The sequence below is a fragment of the Scyliorhinus torazame genome, chromosome 4 (assembly GCF_047496885.1).
Source record: "Scyliorhinus torazame isolate Kashiwa2021f chromosome 4, sScyTor2.1, whole genome shotgun sequence".
Taxonomy (NCBI): domain Eukaryota; kingdom Metazoa; phylum Chordata; class Chondrichthyes; order Carcharhiniformes; family Scyliorhinidae; genus Scyliorhinus; species Scyliorhinus torazame.
The window spans coordinates 24,668,230-24,691,014 of record NC_092710.1 but is presented as its reverse complement, the minus strand read 5'-3'; the positions used below and the strand labels follow the sequence as shown (position 1 = coordinate 24,691,014).

General features: G+C 53.1%; 1 protein-coding gene across 1 annotated transcript in view; it reads left to right on the top strand.

The window, feature by feature from the left end:
• Window positions 1–20,714, top strand: part of LOC140411569 (high affinity immunoglobulin epsilon receptor subunit beta-like) — a 171,189-nt gene extending 150,475 nt beyond the window's left edge. Inside the window, exons 7-8 of the mRNA XM_072500651.1 lie at window positions 8,380–8,491; window positions 20,572–20,714. Of these exons, the coding sequence (XP_072356752.1) occupies window positions 8,380–8,491; window positions 20,572–20,609 (150 nt within the window). The 3' untranslated portion in view covers window positions 20,610–20,714. The remainder of the gene's footprint in view (window positions 1–8,379; window positions 8,492–20,571) is intronic.
• Window positions 20,715–22,785: the final 2,071 nt, after the last annotated feature.

Sequence of the window (22,785 nt, the reverse complement as noted above, 5' to 3'; positions counted from 1 at the left end):
GTGGGACAGTGTTTGGGAGTGAGTGGGGTAGTGTTTGGGAGTGAGTGGGTTAGTGTTTGGGAGTGAGTGGGGTAGTGTTTGGGAGTGAGTGTGGGGTAGTGTTTGGGATAGTGCTTGGGAGTGAGTGGGATAGTGTTTGGGAGTGAGTGGGGTAGTGTTTGGGAGTGAGTGGGTCAGTGTTTGGGAGTGAGTGGGTTAGTGCTTGGGAGTGAGTGGGTTAGTGTTTGGGAGTGAGTGGGTTAGTGTTTGGGAGTGAGTGGGATAGTGTTTGGGAGTGAGTGGGTTAGTGTTTGGGAGTGAGTGGGATAGTGTTTGGGAGTGAGTGGGTTAGTGTTTGGGAGTGAGTGGGTCAGTGTTTGGGAGTGAGTGGGGTAGTGTTTGGGAGTGAGTGGGTTAGTGTTTGGGAGTGAGTGGGATAGTGTTTGGGAGTGAGTGGGTTAGTGTTTGGGAGTGAGTGGGTCAGTGTTTGGGTGTGAGTGGGTTAGTGTTTGGGAGTGAGTGGGATAGTGTTTGGGAGTGAGTGGGTCAGTGTTTGGGTGTGAGTGGGTTAGTGTTTGGGAGTGAGTGGGATAGTGTTTGGGAGTGAGTGGGTTAGTGTTTGGGAGTGAGTGGGATAGTGTTTGGGAGTGAGTGGGTTAGTGTTTGGGAGTCAGTGGGTCAGTGTTTGGGAGTGAGTGGGGTAGTGTTTGGGAGTGAGTGGGTTAGTGTTTGGGAGTGAGTGGGATAGTGTTTGGGAGTGAGTGGGTTAGTGTTTGGGAGTGAGTGGGTCAGTGTTTGGGTGTGAGTGGGTTAGTGTTTGGGAGTGAGTGGGATAGTGTTTGGGAGTGAGTGGGTCAGTGTTTGGGTGTGAGTGGGTTAGTGTTTGGGAGTGAGTGGGGTAGTGTTTGGGAGTGAGTGGGATAGTGTTTGGGAGTGAGTGGGTCAGTGTTTGGGAGTGAGTGGGTCAGTGTTTGGGAGTGAGTGGGTCAGTGTTTGGGAGTGAGTGGGTCAGTGTTTGGGAGTGAGTGGGTCAGTGTTTGGGAGTGAGTGGGTCAGTGTTTGGGAGTGAGTGGGATAGTGTTTGGGAGTGAGTGGGTCAGTGTTTGGGAGTCAGTGGGATAGTGTTTGGGAGTGAGTGGGTCAGTGTTTGGGAGTGAGTGGGTTAGTGTTTGGGAGTGAGTGGGTTAGTGTTTGGGAGTGAGTGGGATAGTGTTTGGGAGTGAGTGGGATAGTGTTTGGGAGTGAGTGGGTTAGTGTTTGGGAGTGAGTGGGTCAGTGTTTGGGAGTGAGTGGGATAGTGTTTGGGAGTGAGTGGGTTAGTGTTTGGGAGTGAGTGGGTTAGTGTTTGGGAGTGAGTGGGATAGTGTTTGGGAGTGAGTGGGTCAGTGTTTGGGAGTGAGTGGGATAGTGTTTGGGAGTGAGTGGGTTAGTGTTTGGGAGTGAGTGGGGTAGTGTTTGGGAGTGAGTGGGTTAATGTTTGGGAGTGAGTGGGTCAGTGTTTGGGAGTGAGTGGGATAGTGTTTGGGAGTGAGTGGGTTAGTGTTTGGGAGTGAGTGGGTCAGTGTTTGGGAGTGAGTGGGATAGTGTTTGGGAGTGAGTGGGTTAGTGTTTGGGAGTGAGTGGGTCAGTGTTTGGGAGTGAGTGGGATAATGTTTGGGAGTGAGTGGGATAGTGTTTGGGAGTGAGTGGGATAGTGTTTGGGAGTGAGTGGGTCAGTGTTTGGGAGTGAGTGGGTCAGTGTTTGGGAGTGAGTGGGTTAGTGTTTGGGAGTGAGTGGGTTAGTGTTTGGGAGTGAGTGGGGTAGTGTTTGGGAGTGAGTGTGTTAGTGTTTGGGAGTGATTGGTCAGTGTTTGGGAGTGAGTGGGTTAGTGTTTGGGAGTGAGTGTGTTAGTGTTTGGGAGTGAGTGGGTTAGTGTTTGGGAGTGAGTGGGGTAGTGTTTGGGAGTGAGTGTGTTAGTGTTTGGGAGTGAGTGGGGTAGTGTTTGGGAGTGAGTGTGTTAGTGTTTGGGAGTGAGTGGGTCAGTGTTTGGGAGTGAGTGGGTCAGTGTTTGGGAGTGAGTGGGGCAGTGTTTGGGAGTGAGTGGGGTAGTGTTTGGGAGTGAGTGGGTTAGTGTTTGGGAGTGAGTGGGTTAGTGTTTGGGAGTGAGTGGGATAGTGTTTGGGAGTGAGTGGGGTAGTGTTTGGGAGTGAGTGGGATAGTGTTTGGGAGTGAGCGGGATAGTGTTTGGGAGTGAGTGGGTTAGTGTTTGGGAGTGAGTGGGTCAGTGTTTGGGAGTGAGTGGATTAGTGTTTGGGAGTGAGTGGGATAGTGTTTGGGAGTGAGTGGGTCAGTGTTTGGGAGTGAGTGGGTTAGTGTTTGGGAGTGAGTGTGTTAGTGTTTGGGAGTGAGTGGGTTAGTGTTTGGGAGTGAGTGGGGTAGTGTTTGGGAGTGAGTGTGTTAGTGTTTGGGAGTGAGTGGGTCAGTGTTTGGGAGTGAGTGGGTTAGTGTTTGGGAGTGAGTGGGATAGTGTTTGGGACTGAGCGGGATAGTGTTTGGGAGTGAGTGGGATAGTGTTTGGGAGTGAGTGGGATAGTGTTTGGGAGTGAGTGAGTTAGTGTTTGGGAGTGAGTGGGTTAGTGTTTGGGAGTGAGTGGGTTAGTGTTTGGGAGTGAGTGGGTTAGTGTTTGGGAGTGAGTGGGATAGTGTTTGGGAGTGAGTGGATTAGTGTTTGGGAGTGAGTGGGGCAGTGTTTGGGAGTGAGTGTGGGATAGTGTTTGGGAGTGAGTGGGGTAGTGTTTGGGAGTGAGTGGGGTAGTGTTTGGGAGTGAGTGGGGTAGTGTTTGGGAGTGAGTGTGGGATAGTGTTTGGGAGTGAGTGGGTTAGTGTTTGGGAGTGAGTGGGATAGTGTTTGGGAGTGAGCGGGTTAGTGTTTGGGAGTGAGTGGGATAGTGTTTGGGAGTGAGTGGGGTAGTGTTTGGGAGTGAGCGGGTTAGTTTTTGGGAGTGAGCGGGATAGTGTTTGGGAGTGAGTGGGATAGTGTTTGGGAGTGAGTGGGATAGTGTTTGGGAGTGAGTGGGTTAGTGTTTGGGAGTGAGTGGGTCAGTGTTTGGGAGTGAGCGGGTTAGTGTTTGGGAGTGAGTGGGATAGTGTTTGGGAGTGAGTGGGGTAGTGTTTGGGAGTGAGTGGGATAGTGTTTGGGAGTGAGTGGGTTAGTGTTTGGGAGTGAGTGGGTCAGTGTTTGGGAGTGAGCGGGTTAGTTTTTGGGAGTGAGCGGGATAGTGTGTGGGAGTGAGCGGGATAATGTTTGGGAGTGAGTGGGATAATGTTTGGGAGTGAGTGGGTCAGTGTTTGGGAGTGAGTGGGTCAGTGTTTGGGAGTGAGTGGGATAGTGTTTGGGAGTGAGTGGGATAGTGTTTGGGAGTGAGTGTGTTAGTGTTTGGGAGTGAGTGGGTTAGTGTTTGGGAGTGAGTGGGATAGTGTTTGGGAGTGAGTGTGTTAGTGTTTGGGAGTGAGTGGGATAGTGTTTGGGAGTGAGTGTGTTAGTGTTTGGGAGTGAGTGGGATAGTGTTTGGGAGTGAGTGGGGTAGTGTTTGGGAGTGAGCGGGTTAGTTTTTGGGAGTGAGCGGGATAGTGTTTGGGAGTGAGTGGGATAGTGTTTGGGAGTGAGTGGGGTAGTGTTTGGGAGTGAGTGGGATAGTGTTTGGGAGTGAGTGGGTTAGTGTTTGGGAGTGAGTGGGTCAGTGTTTGGGAGTGAGCGGGTTAGTTTTTGGGAGTGAGCGGGATAGTGTGTGGGAGTGAGCGGGATAATGTTTGGGAGTGAGTGGGATAATGTTTGGGAGTGAGTGGGTCAGTGTTTGGGAGTGAGTGGGTCAGTGTTTGGGAGTGAGTGGGATAGTGTTTGGGAGTGAGTGGGATAGTGTTTCGGAGTGAGTGTGTTAGTGTTTGGGAGTGAGTGGGTTAGTGTTTGGGAGTGAGTGGGATAGTGTTTGGGAGTGAGTGTGTTAGTGTTTGGGAGTGAGTGGGATAGTGTTTGGGAGTGAGTGTGTTAGTGTTTGGGAGTGAGTGGGATAGTGTTTGGGAGTGAGTGGGATAGTGTTTGCGAGTGAGTGGGATAGTGTTTGGGATAGTGTTTGGGAGTGAGTGGGTTAGTGTTTGGGAGTGAGTGGGATAGTGTTTGGGAGTGAGTGGGATAGTGTTTGGGAGTGAGTGTGTTAGTGTTTGGGAGTGAGTGGGTTAGTGTTTGGGAGTGAGTGGGATAGTGTTTGGGAGTGAGTGGGGTAGTGTTTGGGAGTGAGTGGGTCAGTGTTTGGGAGTGAGTGGGATAGTGTTTGGGAGTGAGCGGGATAGTGTTTGGGAGTGAGCGGGATAGTGTTTGGGAGTGAGTGGGTTAGTGTTTGGGAGTGAGTGGGATAGTGTTTGGGAGTGAGTGGGTTAGTGTTTGGGAGTGAGTGGGATAGTGTTTGGGAGTGAGTGGGATAGTGTTTGGGAGTGAGTGGGTTCGTGTTTGGGAGTGAGCGGGTTAGTGTTTGGGAGTGAGTGGGGTAGTGTCTGGGAGTGTGGGGCAGTGTTTGGGAGTGAGTGGGTCAGTGTTTGGGAGTGAGTGGGATAGTGTTTGGGATAGTGTTTGAGAGTGAGTGGGATAGTGTTTGGGAGTGAGTGGGTTAGTGTTTGGGAGTGAGTGGGTTCGTGTTTGGGAGTGAGTGGGGCAGTGTTTGGGAGTGAGTGGGTCAGTGTTTGGGAGTGAGTGGGATAGTGTTTGGGATAGTTTTTGAGAGTGAGTGGGATAGTGTTTGGGAGTGAGTGGGATAGTGTTTGGGAGTGAGTGGGGTAGTGTTTGGGAGTGAGCGGGTTAGTTTTTGGGAGTGAGCGGGATAGTGTTTGGGAGTGAGTGGGATAGTGTTTGGGAGTGAGTGGGATAGTGTTTGTGAGTGAGTGGGTTAGTGTTTGGGAGTGAGTGGGTCAGTGTTTGGGAGTGAGCGGGTTAGTGTTTGGGAGTGAGTGGGATAGTGTTTGGGAGTGAGTGGGGTAGTGTTTGGGAGTGAGTGGGATAGTGTTTGGGAGTGAGTGGGTTAGTGTTTGGGAGTGAGTGGGTCAGTGTTTGGGAGTGAGCGGGTTAGTTTTTGGGAGTGAGCGGGATAGTGTGTGGGAGTGAGCGGGATAATGTTTGGGAGTGAGTGGGATAATGTTTGGGAGTGAGTGGGTCAGTGTTTGGGAGTGAGTGGGTCAGTGTTTGGGAGTGAGTGGGATAGTGTTTGGGAGTGAGTGGGATAGTGTTTGGGAGTGAGTGTGTTAGTGTTTGGGAGTGAGTGGGTTAGTGTTTGGGAGTGAGTGGGATAGTGTTTGGGAGTGAGTGTGTTAGTGTTTGGGAGTGAGTGGGATAGTGTTTGGGAGTGAGTGTGTTAGTGTTTGGGAGTGAGTGGGATAGTGTTTGGGAGTGAGTGGGGTAGTGTTTGGGAGTGAGCGGGTTAGTTTTTGGGAGTGAGCGGGATAGTGTTTGGGAGTGAGTGGGATAGTGTTTGGGAGTGAGTGGGGTAGTGTTTGGGAGTGAGTGGGATAGTGTTTGGGAGTGAGTGGGTTAGTGTTTGGGAGTGAGTGGGTCAGTGTTTGGGAGTGAGCGGGTTAGTTTTTGGGAGTGAGCGGGATAGTGTGTGGGAGTGAGCGGGATAATGTTTGGGAGTGAGTGGGATAATGTTTGGGAGTGAGTGGGTCAGTGTTTGGGAGTGAGTGGGTCAGTGTTTGGGAGTGAGTGGGATAGTGTTTGGGAGTGAGTGGGATAGTGTTTGGGAGTGAGTGTGTTAGTGTTTGGGAGTGAGTGGGATAGTGTTTGGGAGTGAGTGTGTTAGTGTTTGGGAGTGAGTGGGATAGTGTTTGGGAGTGAGTGTGTTAGTGTTTGGGAGTGAGTGGGATAGTGTTTGGGAGTGAGTGGGATAGTGTTTGCGAGTGAGTGGGATAGTGTTTGGGATAGTGTTTGGGAGTGAGTGGGTTAGTGTTTGGGAGTGAGTGGGATAGTGTTTGGGAGTGAGTGGGATAGTGTTTGGGAGTGAGTGTGTTAGTGTTTGGGAGTGAGTGGGTTAGTGTTTGGGAGTGAGTGGGATAGTGTTTGGGAGTGAGTGGGGTAGTGTTTGGGAGTGAGTGGGTCAGTGTTTGGGAGTGAGTGGGATAGTGTTTGGGAGTGAGCGGGATAGTGTTTGGGAGTGAGCGGGATAGTGTTTGGGAGTGAGTGGGTTAGTGTTTGGGAGTGAGTGGGATAGTGTTTGGGAGTGAGTGGGTTAGTGTTTGGGAGTGAGTGGGATAGTGTTTGGGAGTGAGTGGGATAGTGTTTGGGAGTGAGTGGGTTCGTGTTTGGGAGTGAGCGGGTTAGTGTTTGGGAGTGAGTGGGGTAGTGTTTGGGAGTGTGGGGCAGTGTTTGGGAGTGAGTGGGTCAGTGTTTGGGAGTGAGTGGGATAGTGTTTGGGATAGTGTTTGAGAGTGAGTGGGATAGTGTTTGGGAGTGAGTGGGTTAGTGTTTGGGAGTGAGTGGGTTCGTGTTTGGGAGTGAGTGGGGCAGTGTTTGGGAGTGAGTGGGTCAGTGTTTGGGAGTGAGTGGGATAGTGTTTGGGATAGTTTTTGAGAGTGAGTGGGATAGTGTTTGGGAGTGAGTGGGTTAGTGTTTGGGAGTGAGTGGGTTCGTGTTTGGGAGTGAGTGGGTCAGTGTTTGGGAGTGAGTGGGTCAGTGTTTGGGAGTGAGTGGGGTAGTGTTTGGGAGTGAGTGGGTCAGTGTTTGGGAGTGAGTGGGGAAAGTGTTTGGGAGTGAGTGGGATAGTGTTTGGGAGTGAGTGGGTCAGTGTTTGGGAGTGAGTGGGTCAGTGTTTGGGAGTGAGTGGGAAAGTGTTTGGGGTGAGAGAGAGTGGGTCAGTGTTTGGGAGTGAGTGGGTCAGTGTTTGGGAGTGAGTGGGGTAGTGTTTGGGATAGTGTTTGGGAGTGAGTGGGATAGTGTTTGGGAGTGAGTGGGATAGTGTTTGGGAGTGAGTGGGTCAGTGTTTGAGAGTGAGTGGGTCAGTGTTTGGGAGTGAGTGGGATAGTGTTTGGGAGTGAGTGGGTCAGTGTTTGGGAGTGAGTGGGTCAGTGTTTGGGAGTGAGTGGGAATGTGTTTGGGAGTGAGTGGGATAGTGTTTGGGAGTGAGTGGGTCAGTGTTTGGGAGTGAGTGGGTCAGTGTTTGGGAGTGAGTGGGAAAGTGTTTGGGGTGAGAGAGAGTGGGTCAGTGTTTGGGAGTGAGTGGGTCAGTGTTTGGGAGTGAGAATGGGACTGTGTTTGGGGTGAGAGAGAGTGGGACTGTGTTTGGGAGAGAGAATGTGGGGCATTGTTCGGCAAAGACAGCATTTGGGAGAGAGTGGGATAGTGGACGCGATTCTCCCAGTCCTGCGCCGGGCCGTAGAATCGGGGCAATCGCGCCACGCCACCCCGACGCTGGTGCGCAATTATCCGAGGTGCGGAGAATCGGTGCCATTTAAACCGCCGCTTTTTCGGGGGGCGAGTGGGGCTCTGTCCCCGGGGGGGGGCCTCCAATGGGCCCACCGATCGGCGGGCCGGCCTCTTTGTTGGCCTAATTTGTTGCGCATCCGGCCCCAGAACCCCCGCGCCATGTTGCATCGGGGCCGGTGTGAACCATTCCAGCGGCGTGCTGGCCTCCTGTGGGGGACAGAATCGCTACTGCCCGCGGCGGCGTTCACGACAGCGCGGACACTCTGTCCTGCGATCGGAGAATTGCGCTTAGTATTTTGGCGAGTGTGGGTCACTGATCGGCAGCGACAGAGTTGGACAACATGTGGGAGAGATTGGGACAGTGTTTGGGAGTAAATGGGAAAGTGGTTTGGACCCAACCACTATCCCACTCACACACAAACACTATCATTCTCACTGTGTGAGTGGGATAGTGTTTGGGAGTGAGTGTGATAGTGTTTGGGAGTGAGTGTGATAGTGTTTGGGAGTGAGTGGGATAGTGTTTGGGAGTGAGTGGGGTAGTGTTTGGGAGTGAGTGGGTCAGTGTTTGGGAGTGAGTGGGTCAGTGTTTGGGAGTGAGTGGGATAGTGTTTGGGAGTGAGTGCGTTAGTGTTTGGGAGTGAGTGGGATAGTGTTTGGGAGTCAGTGGGATAGTGTTTGGGAGTCAGTGGGATAGTGTTTGGGAGTGAGTGCGTTAGTGTTTGGGAGTGAGTGGGATAGTGTTTGGGAGTCAGTGGGATAGTGTTTGGGAGTCAGTGGGATAGTGTTTGGGAGTCAGTGGGATAGAGTTTGGGAGTGCTTGGGATAGAGTTTGAGGAAGTTGGAGAAAGAGGACAGAGAATGCACGGCAGTAATGGTGTTGAAGAAACAAGGGGATTGAGTGTGTGTTCCAGACTGACAGGAGGTGACTGGGCTGTCATACGTTGTGTTTTTTTTACAGTTGGGTCCCTTGTTTATGATCTTGTTCCTCACAGTGTTGAGCTTACTGGAATTTCTCATCTCCTCCTCTATTTTGTTCCTGCACTGTACACTCCTCCTACACACTATTGACGGTAAGATGGTGCGAGACAACGAGAGTTAGTTTTTCTTCGAAGGGAATTTATATCAAAATGGAGTTCTTTCAGCAGCATGAATCTTAGTTTTCACCAGGTGGACGGAGGCCTCCAGCTCCGATAAACCAGTTTGTATCAGCTACCGACTCGAGCCTCATACGTTCCTCCCTAACTCTACAACCTTCTCCAGCCCCTACAAGCCTCCCTACCTCTGTAACCTCCTTCAGCCCCTACAAGCCTCCCTACCTCTGTAACCTCCTCCAGTCCCTACAACCCTCCCTATCTCTGTAATCTCCTCCAGCCCCTACAACCCGTCCTATCTCTGTAACCGCCTCCAGTCCCTACAACCCTCGCTATCTCTGTAACCACCTCCAGCCCCTACAAACCTTCCTATCTCTGTAACCGCCTCCAGTCCCTACAACCCTCGCTATCTCTGTAACCTCCTCAAGCCCCTACAACCCTTCCTATCTCTGTAACCGCCTCCAGTCCCTACAACCCTCGCTATCTCTGTAACCTCCTCCAGCCCCTACAGCCCTTCCTATCTCTATAACCTCCTACAACCATCCCTATCTCTGTAAACTCCTCCAGGCCCAACAACCTCCCCCATCTCTGTAACCTCCTCCAGCCACTAAACCTCTCCTTATCTCTGTAACCTCCTCAAGCCCATATAACTCTCCCTATCTCTGCAACCTCCTCCAGCCTTTAGAACCCTCTCTGTTTCTGTAACCTCTTCCAGCCCTTGCAACCCTCCCTATTTCTGCAACCTCCTCCAGCCCTTACAACCCTCCCTATCTCTGTAACCTCCTCAAACCCCTATAACGCTCCATATCTCTGTAACCTCCAGCCTCTACAATCCTTCCTATCTCTGTAAGCTCGTTCAGCCTCAACAACCCTATCTATTTCTGTAACCCTCCCCACTGCTCCGTCGCTAAAATCTCCGTATGTCTATGACTCATTAAGGGGTGTGGGTGCGTGCTGATGGATAGACCTGTGCTGTGGTTTGGGGAAGTGCTGGGGCGCAGGTTAGGAAGATCTAGGGACTATACAGTACAGCGTGTGGAAGTTTTGGGCTTTGAGCTGTGCTGTGCGGCTGTTTCCTGGAAAGGTGCTGTGGGTGTGTGAGGTGAGGAATTCAGCTGTACTGGGGACTGGAGCTCTGTTGTGGGTGTGTGACTGTGCTGGAGTTTACAGCTGTACTGGGGACGGGAGCTGTGTTGTGGGTGTGTGACTGTGCTGGATTTTACAGCTGTACTAGGGACCGGAGCTGTGTTGTGGGTGTGTGACTGTGCTGGAGTTTACAGCTATATTGGGGACTGGAGCTGTGTTGTGGGTGTGCGACTGTGCTGGAGTTTACAGCTGTACTGGGGACGGGAGCTGTGTTGTGGGTGTGTGACTGTGCTGGAGTTTACAGCTGTACTGGGGACGGGAGCTGTGTTATGGGTGTGTGACTGTGCTGGAGTTTACAGCTGTACTGGGACGGGAGCTGTGTTATGGGTGTGTGACTGTGCTGGAGTTTACAGCTGTACTGTGGGTGTGTGACTGTGCTGGAGTTTACAGCTGTACTGTGGGTGTGTGACTGTGCTGGAGTTTACAGCTGTACTGTGGGTGTGTGACTGTGCTGGAGTTTACAGCTGTACTGGGGACGGCAGCTGTGTTGTGGGTGTGTGACTGTGCTGGAGTTTACAGCTGTACTGGGACGGGAGCTGTGTTATGGGTGTGTGACTGTGCTGGAGTTTACAGCTGTACTGTGGGTGTGTGACTGTGCTGGAGTTTACAGCTGTACTAGGGACCGGAGCTGTGTTGTGGGTGTGTGACTGTGCTGGAGTTTACAGCTGTACTGGGGACGGGAGCTGTGTTGTGGGTGTGTGAGTGTGCTGGAGTTTACAGCTGTACTAGGGACCGGAGCTGTGTTGTGGGTGTGTGACTGTGCTGGAGTTTACAGCTGTACTAGGGACCGGAGCTGTGTTGTGGGTGTGTGACTGTGCTGGAGTTTACAGCTATATTGGGGACGGGAGCTGTGTTGTGGGTGTGCGACTGCTGGAGTTTACAGCTGTACTGGGTACAGGAGCTGTGTTGTGGGTGTGTGACTGCTGGAGTTTACAGCTGTGCTGCGGGTGTGTGACTGCTGGATTTTACAGCTATATTGGGGACTGGATCTGTGTTGTGGGTGTGTGACTGCTGGATTTTACAGCTATATTGGGGACTGGATCTGTGTTGTGGGTGTGTGAGCGTGCTGGAGTTTACAGCTATATTGGGGACTGCAGCTGTATTGTGCGTGTGGGACTGCTGGAGTTAACAGTTTTATTGGGGCTGGAGCTGTGTTGTGGGTGTGTGAGTGTGCTGGAGTTTGCAGCTTGTGGTAGTCACCACTGGCTGTATTATATGTATTATGGTAAGACACATATACTAGAGGTACATGGGTAAATCCCTGGCTGCCGGCTTTGCCCAGTAGGCGGCGTATAAATGTGTGTGCTCGCCGGTGCTGCAGCCATTCTGGGAGCAGCTACAGGAGGCACAACATCTTTGCTCAATAAAGCCTCGATTATTCCACTACTCTCGTCTGTGTGGTAATTGATAGTGCATCAATTTATTGAGCAAAGATTTTTTAAACGATGGATCTTCGCATCAAGCCTGATCACCTGCAACTGAGCCCTCAAACAGCCAACGCTACGTCCGCTTTTGACCACTGGCTAGCCTGCTTCGAACACTACCTCCGAACATCCGCTGAGGAACCCTCGGATGCGCAAAAGCTCCAAGTCCTTTATTCACGGGTGAGCCCTAACATTTTTTCTCTCATCCCGGATGCGCCCACTTACTCCGAAGCAATGGAGCTCCTGAAGGGACATTACGTTCGGCCAGTCAACCAACTAAACGCCAGGCACCACCTGTCCACGAGACAGCAACTCCCCGGGGAGTCTCTGGACGATTTCTGGCGTGCCCTGCACATCCTGTGGAGGAACTGTGGCTGCCAGGCAGTTTCGGCAGTCCAGCACACAGAACTTTTCATCCGAGATGCCTTTGTTACGAGCATGAGGTCTGCGTACGTCCGCCAGCGCCTATTGGAGGAGGGTACGGTTGATCTTGCAGGAACCAGGCAGCTCGCAAACTCGTTAACAGTGGCCTCCCATAACGTCCAGTCGTACGCCCCCGACCGCACGGCACCCTCATGGGCATCGTGGGCCCCACCAGCTACCGACTCCAGCTCACCGCAAACCTGTGCCGCGCAGCAGCCAGCCAACACCGGGGGGCCAAAATGCTATTTTTGCGGGCAAAACAAACACCCCCGGCAGCGCTGCCCGGCGTGGAGCGAATCCTGCAACGGATGCGGAAAAAAGGGACACTTTGTTTCTGTGTGCCAGACCCGGTCGGTCGCCGCTGTTTCTAGGCCCAGCGTTCCTACACCTCCCATGTGCGACATGGGGAGCTGCCATTTTCCTCCTCGCAAGCCACGTGCGGCCCATGGGCGCCGCCATCTTCCCCGCAGGCCACGTGCAGCCCGTGGGCGCCGCCATCTTTAATGCTGCCCGCCATGTGCGCCCCGTGGGTGCCGCCATCTTCGGCGCCTCAGGACCCCTGCTCGTCTGGCCGTTCTTCGTCTGCCGCTACCTCCACCTCCGCTGACCAGCCCAGGGCCTGGGCATCTGCCGCAGACCGCCTCGATCACCATAGACCAGTCCCGGCCCCACAATCTCGCGACCGCAACGACAACGGTGAAAATCGATGGGCACAAGACGACCTGCTTTTTTTACTCCGGGACCACAGAGAGCTTCATTCATCCCACGAAGGTAAAGCGCTGCTCCCTCGCGGTACACCCCGTTACCCAGAAAATCTCCCTGGCCTCTGGATCCTATTCTGTGGAAATCCAGGGGTACTGCATCGCGACCCTCAGCGTCCAAGGCGTAGAGTTTAGCAACTTCCGGTTTGACGTCCTCCCCCATCTCTGCGCTGCCCTGTTACTCGGCCTGGACTTCCAGTGCCACCTCCGAAGCCTAACCTTAAAATTCGGTGGACCCCTACCCTACCCCTCACCATGTGCGGCCTCATGACCCTTAAGGTCGATCCATCTTGTTTGCGAACCTCACCCCAAATTGCAAACCCGTCGCCACCAAGAGCAGACTGTACAGTGTCCAGGACCTTCATCAGGTCGGAGGTCCAACGGCTTCTGCGGGAAGGCATCTTTGAGGCCAGCAACAGCCCCTGGAGAACCCAAGTGGTAGTAGTAAAGACGGGGGAGAAACACAGGATGGTCATTGACTACAGTCAGACCATCAATCGGTACACGCAGCTCGACGCGTACCCCCTCCCACGCATATCTGACATGGTCAATCAGATTGCGCAGTATCGGGTCTTTTCCACAGTGGACCTGAAGTTCGCCTACCACCAGCTCCCCATCCGCTCGGAGGACCGCCAATACACTGCGTTTGAAGCAGATGGCTGCCTCTATCACTTCCTTAGGGTTCCCTTCGGCGTCACTAATGGGGTCTCGGTCTTCCAACATGAGATGGACCCAATGGTTGACCGGTACGGTTTGCGGGCCACGTTTCCGTACCTCGACAACGTCACCATCTGCGGCCACGACCAGCAGGACCACGACGCTAACCTCCTAAAATTTCTCCAGACCGCCAAGCTCATTAATCTCACGTACAATAAGGAGAAATGCGTATTCCACACCGACTGCTTAGCCATCCTTGACTATGTCGTGGAAAATGGAGTTCTCGGGCTCGACCCTGACCGCATGGAACTCTTGGAACTCCCCTCCCCCACTGCCCCAAGGCCCTGAAATGATGCCTGGGGTTTGATGCTCGATCAATGACTCCAGAAGCGAGATTGGATGACAATTGAAGGCTTTATTGGACTAGATGTTTCCCCCAGCAGCGCAGGTACAGACTGCAGCAGCTGGGGGGACACAGACTCTTATACTCCGCCTTACTGGGCGAAACCAGCAAGCAGGCTTCACCAATGAACTTGCTGTCTCAGGTACCTCCCACACCAATGGTCTTACAGCATCAATCTGGGTACCGTAATGCCCCCTAATACCGACTACCACATTCACTCCCTGTTAAAAAAAAGAGTCCAGCGGGGGTGGTGGTCTCGCGTTATACAGTGGTAGAGGTTGAGGTTCTGGTGGTACCCGTTAGACATTAGTACAGTGTTTTGCCTTGTTACATGTCACAACTATTTACAGTATTTATTTACATGTGCATATCAAAATGAAGCAATTAGTCGATCGGGGGCCCTGGTCGTCCTCTGTGATCGTCTCAGTTTTGGCGGTGATGCAGGCGCGGGCTCGGGCATCCGTGACTCCGGGAGCGTGACTTTGGCTTCGTCGGTAGCTTCATCACCCCTAGATGGGACCAGTGGGAGAACCGATCCACCTGGGAAGGGGATGGCCGTGGGGTGCGCCGGTTGGAGAGCGGGTGAGATCGGTGTGGGGGTTGTGGGTGGGGCTCCAGCGGTCGCCAGGTCCCGTAGAGAGAACCGTATCCTGTCGGCTGTCGGGGTACGCCACGTAGGCGTACTGAGGGTTAGCGTGGAGGAGGTGGACCCTCTTGATCAATGGGTCCGACTTGTGCGCCCGCATGTGTTTGCGGAGCAGGATGGGGCCAGGAGCTGCGAGCCAGCTTGGGAGCGAGGTCCCGGAGGAGGACCTCCTAGGGAAGACAAGGAGATGTTCATGAGGTGTTTCGTTGGTCATGGTGCACAGCAGTGATCGGATGGAGTGGAGTGCGTCGGGGAGGACCTCCTGCCAGCGGGAGACTGGGAGATTCCTGGACCGCAGGGCCAGTAGGACGGTCTTCCAGACCGTTCCGTTCTCCTTCTCTACCTGTCTGTTTCCTCAGGGGTTATAACTAGTCGTCTTGCTCGAGGCAATGCCCTTGCTGAGCAGGAATTGACGCAGTTCGTCGCTCATGAAGGAGGACCCTCTATCGCTGTGTATGTAGGCGGGGGAAACAAACAGTGTAAAGGTACTGTGGAGGGCTTTTATGACGGTGGCTGTGGTCATTTCGGGGCAGGGGATGGCGAATGGGAACCGGGAGTACTCGTCAATCATGTTCAGGAAGTACGTGTTGCGGTCGGTGGAGGGGAGGGGCCCTTTGAAGTCCATACTGAGGCGTTCAAAGAGGCGGGAAGCCTTTACCAGGTGCGCTTTCTCTGGCCTGTAGAAGTGCGGCTTGCACTCCGCACAGATTTGGCAGTTCCTAGTGGCGGTCCTGACCTCCTCGATGGAGTAGGGCAGGTTGCGGGTCTTGATGAAATGGAAGAATCGAGTGACCCCCGGGTGGCAGAGGTCCTCGTGGAGGGCTCGGAGGCGGTCCACTTATGCGTTGGCACATGTGCTGCGGGATAAGGCATCAGGAGGCTCGTTTAGCTTCCCGGGACGATACAAGATCTTATGGTTGTAGGTGGAGAGTTCGATCCTCCACCGCAAGATCTTATCATTCTTTATCTTGCCCCGCTGTGCATTATCAAACATGAAAGCAACCGACCGTTGGTCGATGAGGAGCATTAATCTCCTGCCGGCCAGGTAGTGCCTCCAATGCCGCACAGCTTCTACTATGGCCTAGGCCTCCTTTTCAATGGAGGAATGACGGATTTCTGAAGCATGGAGGGTGCTTGAGAAGAAGGCCACGGGCCTGCCCCCCCGGTTGAGGGTGGCCGCCAGAGCTACGTCAGACGCGTCGCTCTCGACTTGGAAGGGAAGAGATTCATCGATTGCGTGCGTCGTGGCCTTTGCGATGTCCGCTTTGATGCGGCTGAAGGCCTGGCGGGCCTCTGCCGACGGGAAAAACCATGGATTGGATTAGTGGGCGGGCCTGATCCGCAGAATTGGGGACCCACTGGGCGTAATATGAAAAAAATCCCAGGCAGCGTTTCAGGGCCTAGGAGCAGTGGGGGAGGGGAAACTCTCCATGCATTCGGGATTTGGGCCTATAACTCCATCATGCACTACGCAGCCGAGGATGGCTAGACGGTCGGTGCTGAACACGCATTTGTCCTTGATGTAGGTTAGATTAAGGATTTTTGCGGTATGGAGGAATTTTCGGAGGTTGGTGTCGTGGTCCTGCTGGTCGTGGCCGTAGATGGTGACATTGTCGAGGTACGGAAACGTGGCCCGCAAACCGTACCGGTCAACTATTCGGTCCATCTCCCATTGGAAGACCGAGACTCCGTTTGTGACACCGAAAGGAACCATTAGAAAGTGGTAGAGCCGCCCATCTGCTTCGAATGCAATGTATTTGCGGTCGCCCGGGCGGATGGGGAGCTGGTGGGAGGCGGATTTGAGATCCACCGTTGAAAAGACCTTGTATTGTGCAATCTGATTGAGCAGGGGAGGGTATGCATCGAGCTGCGTATACCTGTTGATGGTCTGACTAGAATCGATGACCATCCTGTGCTTCTCCCCGGTCTTGACAACCACTACTTGAGCTCTCCAGGGGCTGTTGTTAGCCTCAATAATACTTTCTTTCAGCAGCCGCTGGACTTCCAACCTAATGAAGGTCCGATCCTGGGCACTATACCGTCTGCTCCTGGTGGCGACGGGTTTGCAGTCCAGGGTGAGGTTCGCAAAAAGGGAAGGCGGGTCGATATTGAGGGTCACGAGGCTGCAGACAGTGAGGGGGTATAGGGCCGCCAAATTTAAAGGTTAAACTCTGGAGGTTGCATTGGAAGTCTAACCCTAGGAGCGTGGCAGCGCAGAGGTGAGGAAGGACGTAGAGTCTGAAATCTTTCAATTCCCTTCCCTGGACCGTGAGGTTCGCTACGAAGAACTCTTTGATCTCTAACCCTTTGAGTGAGACCCGGAGGCCAGGGAGATTATTTGATTAGCTGGATGGATGGGAAGAGAACAGCGCCTTACCGTGTTGGGGTGTATGAAGCTCTCTTTGCTCCCGGAGTCGATCAGGCAGGATGTTTTGCACCCGTTGATGAGCATGGTCGTCGTCGCGGTCGTGAGCGTTCGGGGCCGAGACTGGTCCAGGGTCACCAAGGCGAGTCGTGGTAAAAGTTGAAGATTTTCCTCGGGCGGTGTGTGGTCATCCGAATCGGGGTCCTGAGACTCCAGCCAAGGTGGAGGCGCCCACGGATTGCACATGGCTGGGGGTGGGCAAAGTGGCGGCACCCACGCGTCGTACGTGGTCCCTGGGGAACAAGATGGCGGTGCCTGGGGCCCGCACGTGGCTCGGGAAAAAGAAGATGGTGGTACCCGCTGCCCGCACGTGGCCCGTTCTGGCGGTCCCGGTTCGCCCCCGGAGACAGCGCCCTTTGCAGGTGGAGGAGCGGGTCGGGCAGCACTGCCGGGGGTGCTTGGCCTGCCCGCAAAAATAACAGCGGGGCCCCCCGGGGTTGCCTGGTAGTCGCGCGGCACAAGCTTGTCGGGGGATGGAGGGTGTATCGGGGTAGGCCGCGGGCGGGTTCCACGCTGCCCAAGGGGCTGCCGCGCGGTCAGGGACGTACACGCGGGCGTTTCGGAGGCCACATCCAGGGAGCTAGCAAGGGCCCGTGCCTCCTTGAAGCCTTGTGTCTCTTTCTTTAGCAGCCGCTGACGATCTGGGAGGATATCATACCTGCAACGAATGTGTCCCGGATTAAAAGTTCTGTGTGGTCGCTGGCTGAAACTTGTGGGCTGTCACAGTTCCAACCTAATACCAGGAGTGCACGGTAGAATTCATCCAGCGATTCCCCCGGGATTTGTCGCTAGCAGATGTCAAGCGTAGACCTGGTTTACTGGGCGAATGTAGTGTCCTTTTAACAGCGTCATCGCGGCCTCGAAATCGTCCGCATCCTCGATGAGGGTGTAGATCTCTGGGCTCACCCTCGAGTGGAGGACTTGCATCTTTTGGTCTCCCGTGGGTGCAGTCGTGATTGTCCTGAGGTACCCGTTGAAGCACGGCAGCCAGTGTTTGAAGGTTGCCGCTGAGTTTGCCGCGTGAGACTGAGTTGCAGACACTCCGGCTTGATTCGGAGCTCCATTCTTTAAAATCTAGTCCAATAAATTGATGCCTGATCAATGGCTCCAGAAGCGAGATTGGATGACAATTGAAGGCTTTATTGGACTAGATGTTTCCCCCAGAAGCGCAGGTACAGAATGCAGCTTCCGCCTTACTGGGCGGGACCAGCAGGCAGGCTTCACCAATGATCTTGCTGTCTCAGGTACCTCCCACACCAATGGTCTTACAGCATCAACCTGGGTACCGTAATGCCCCTCATACCGACTACCACAGGGTTTTTCTCCTACTATGCCCAGTGGGTCCCTAACTATGCAGACAAGGCCCGCCCACTCATTCAGTCCACAGTTTATCCCCTGACGGCTGAGGCCCGCCAGGCCTTCAACCTCATCAAGGCAGACATCGCCAAGGCCACGATGCACACGGTCGATGAGTCCCTCCCCTTCTAGTCGAGAGCGATACATCGGACGTAGCTCTGGCCGCCACCATTATCCAGGCGGGTAGGCCCGTGGCCTTTTTTTTCCGCACCCTCCATGCCTCTGAAATTCGCCATTCCTCTGTCGAAAATTAGGCCCAAGCCATTGTGGAAGCTGTGTGGCATTGGAGGCATTAACTGGCCAGCAGGAGATTCACTCTCCTCACTGAACAACGGTTGGTTGCCTTCATGTTCAATAATACACAGTTGGACAAGATCAAAAACGATAAGATCTTGAGGTGGAGGATTGAGCTCTCCACCTATAATTACGAGATTTTGTATCGCCCCGGGAAGCTCAATGAGTCCCCTGACGCCCTATCCCATGATACATGTGCCAGCGCACAAGTGGACCGACTCCAGGCTCTCCACGATGGCCTCTGCCACCCGGGGGTCACCCGGTTCATCCATTTCATCATCGCCCGCAACCTGCCCTACTCCATTGAGGAGGTCAGGCCTGTCACCAGAGACTGCCAGGTCTGCGCAGAGTGCAAGCCGCACCACTACCGGCCAATTTGAGCGCACCCGGTAAAGGCCTCCCGTCTCTTTGAGCGCCTTAGCATGGACTTCAAAGACTCCCCTCCACCGACCGCAACACGTACTTTCTGAACGTGGTCGGTGAGTACTCCCTGTTCCCAGTAAGCAGCGCCTTACCGTAGCTGGGTGTATGAAACTCTCCATGCTCCCGGAATTGACGAGGCAGGTCGTCTTGTGCCCGTTGATCTGTACGGTCGTTGTAGCGGTCGCGAGGTTGTGAGGCCGAGACTGGTCGAGGGTGATGAAGGCAAGTTGCGGAAGGTGGTGGGAGGGCCGATCGGCGATGGCGGAGGTATCGGCGGCCAGCATACTGCCAGGCGAGCAGGGGTCCTGGGGTGCGTTCCAAGATGGCGCCGCACACGGGGCGCACATGGCAGGCGACATCCAAGATGGTGGCGCCCATGGGCCGCACGTGGCGGGCAGAAGCGAAGATAACCGTGCCCCTGGATCACACATGGGGGGGATGTCGCGGTCGCGATGCTGGGCCTAGAAACGGCAGCGACCGAACGGGCCTGGCAAACGGTGACGAAGTGACCCTTTTTGCCACACCCGTTGCAGGTCGCGCTCCGCACTGGGCAGCGTTGTCTGGGGTGCTTGTTCTGGCCACAAAAGTAGCATTTGGGGCCTCTGGAGTTAGCTGGCTGCTGCGCAACACAGGTATGCGGTGTAACCGGGTCGGATGGCAGGTCCCACGACGCCCACGAGGGTGCCGCGCGGTCAGAGGTGTAAGAGTCCAGGTTGCGGGAGACCACTTCTAAGGAGTTCGCAAGCTGTACTCTGTGCGGCCGAGTGTACCCCCTTCTAATAAGTGCTGGCGGATGTAGTTGGACTTAATGCCCGCAACATAGACGTTCCGGATCAGCAGCTCCGTGTGTTGGACGGCCGACACTGCCTGGCAACTGCAGTTTCTGCCAAGTAGCCGCAAGGCCCGTGGGAAATCGTCCTGAAACTCCCCCGGGATTTGCCGTCTCGTGGCTAGGAGGTGCCTGACGAACATCTGATTTACAGTCCTGATATACTGTCCTTTCAGTAGTTCTATCACCTCTGTGTAGGTGGGAGCGTCCCGAATGAGGAAGAAGACTTGTGGGCTCACCCATGCGTGGAGTAGTTGGAGCTTCTGTGTGTCTGAGAAGACTTCGGTGGATGCTCCCGAGATATCCTTCAAAGCAGGCTAGCCAGTGCTTGAAAGTCGCTGTGGCGTCGGCTGCGTGTGGGTTCAGCTCCAGGCGATCCGGCTTGAGTAAAACGTTCATCTGCAAAATTCTAGCACAATAAATTGATGCACCATCAATGACCACGCGACGAATGGTAAACTAGTGTGGCTTTATTGTGCTCAATGTAAAACCTTCTGCAGCTGGACAAGAATGGGGGCAGTGCAGGAGAGCATACACTTTTATACAGAGCCTGCTGGGTGGAGCCAGCAGGCCGGGATTTACCGTAATAACTGGAGTACAATGGCAGTGTACCATAATAAATGTAATGTATGTTCAGTGGTTTACCACAGTGTGTGACTGTGCTGGAGTTTGCAGTTCTGGCGACGAGAGCTGTGTTGTGGGTGTGTGACTGCTTGTGTTTACAGCTGTACTGGGGACTGGGGCTGTGTTTTGTATGTGTGACCTGTCTTGAGTTTATATCTCTACTGGGGTTTGGAGTCATGTTGTACTGGAGATTGGCCTCGCACAGTGACACAGTGGTTAGCACTGCTTCCTCACAGCACCAGGGATCCAGGTTCAATTCCGGCCTCGGGTGACTGCCTGTGTGGAGTTTGCACGTTATTTCTGTGTCTGCGTGTGTTTATACCTGGTGCTCCGATTTCCTCCCACAGTCCAAAGATGTGCATATTCGGTGGGTTGGCCGTGATAAATTGCCCCTTAGGTGGGGTCACATAGGGCGGTAAAGTCTGATCAGGCAGGGTGCTCTTTCCGTGGGTCAGTGCAGACTCGATGGGCCAAAGGCCTCTTCTGCGCTGTGTTTTTCTGTGATTCTGACTGTGAAGTAGGACTGCGGAATGTAGCCTTCTCGCTGCTGGTGCTCTGCTGCAGGGGGTGGGGGGGGCGAACGTATGAAGCTTGCCTGAGCTACACTTGTCAAATAAAGCTAAACATTCGCTGTGTTAATCTGTTTAGAGATGGGTTTGCAGATGCTGCCTGGGAGTCACCATTGAAGCCTTCTGTTGGATGTTTAATGACTCGCTCGCCCTCCAGACATCAATGTGGAAAGTGTGGCAATCGCAGGAATCAACGTGGTCGTTTGTGGTGGATAGGGCGAATAATACCTTGTCTTTGGTAACTGTGAAAATGTTCCCCTTCAGTTAAAATGTTCTTCTGCATTTGAAACTGTCAATTGGGGGAGCGGGGAACGAATACATTAAGAACTAGGAGCCCATGTGGCCCTCAATTGAGTAGGATCATGGCTCATCTTTCTGTACTTCCTCACACTACCTTCTGATGTTCTGAAGATGACTGCCCATTTTATGGCTGGTCAAGGAGATGGGAGTAGCTGCAAGTATCTCTTTGCCGCTCGGAATCCTTCTGTGCTATCTGCAATGGTTTCCAGTCACCTCCCTGCTACATTTCCAGCTGTCAAGCTGAGTCTCCAAGTGAATTCCTGGAAGAGTTGTGGATCTGCACAATGTCATCAGAAACTGTGATCACAGAATGCTACAGAGGAGGAAGGGGAAATGTCATCCACCTGGCCAGCTGTGGTGAAAAGGACAATCTATTTTTTCCCCAATCCGGTAGCTTTGCGAACGTTGCACCTTCAAATATTCAATCCATTTCAGTTTGGAAGTTACAAGTGAATTCGCTGCCATTGCCTTGTCAGGCAGCACATTCCAGATCACAACAATTCACCGCGTGAAGGCAAGTTTCTGTTTCCTCTTGTTACATACCCTGTTGTCACTGGAAACAGTCCCTCCTTATTCACTCTGTCAACACTCTTCCTGATTTTGAACACCTCTCTTACATCTCTCCTTCACCTTCGCCTGGAGGAGAACAATCCCAGCTTCTCTGCTCTCACCACATTAACCAAAGTCCCTCCCCCACTGTTACCAGTCTAGTTGGTCATTTTCCTCTCCTCTCCTGTCCGAAACCTGGCATTTCTCCTGCCGCTCACGGCCCAGATCTCCAAGCTGCGTGAATGTTAGAGACCATGTGGAGTGCAGTAAAGATTATTTACAATTCAGGAGGGTTAGGGAAACGGACCGAGCCCGAATGTGCCCTCGCAATCTTTTCTAGAATAGATGGAGTGTTCTGATTTTTTTAAATTCGCTGAGAGGAGACTGTGAGGTTCCACTGAGTTTCCTCAACTATCTGCTCACCAGCTGGGTAGGTTACCATTCTGACTAACTGTAATCTGACAATGTGTGTTGTAGCATTTAATTCAATAAACAAAGATTAATTACAAAAATGAAAACAGTGTCAAATTGATTCCCCAGAAAATGTCACTTTGTTTAACACCAGCCATGCCATGCGTCTCACACACACAAACACACACTCACACGCATACACACGCACTCACACATATAAACACACACGCACGCCCATATAAACATACACACTTACATACAAACGCGCATTCACACACATACAAACACGCACTCACACACATGCAAACACACATACAAACACTCGCAATCACACATTGGATTGGATTGGATTTATTTATTGCCACGTGTACCGAGGTACAGTGAAAAGTATTGTTCTGCGAGCAGCTCAACAGATCATTAAGTACATGGGAAGAAAAGGGAATAAATACATAATAGGGCAACACAACATATACAATGTAACTACATAAGCACTGGCATCGGATGAAGCATACAGGGTGTAGTGTTAATTAGGTCAGTCCATAAGGGTCATTTAGGCGTCTGGTAACACTGGGGAAGAAGCTGTTTTTGAGTCTGTTCCTGCGTGTTCTCAGACTTCTGTATCTCCAGCCCGATGGAAGAAGTTGGAAGAGTGAGTAAGCCGGGTGGGAGGGGTCTTTGATTATGCTGCCCGCTTTCCCCAGGCAGCGGGAGGTGTAGATGGAGTTAAATGGATGGGAGGCAGGTTCGTGTGATGGACTGGGCGGTGTTCACGACTCTCTGAAGTTTCTTGCGGTCCTGGGCCGAGCAGTTGCCATACCAGGCTGTGATGTAGCGCGATAGGATGCTCTCTATGGTGCATCTGTAAAAGTTGGTAAGGGTTAATGTGGACATGCCGAATTTCCTTAGTTTCCTGAGGAAGTATAGGCGCTGTTGTGCTTTCTTGGTGGTAGCGTCGACATGGGTGGACCAGGACAGATTGTTGGAGATGTGCACCCCTAGGAATTTGAAACTGCTAACCATCTCCACCTCGGCC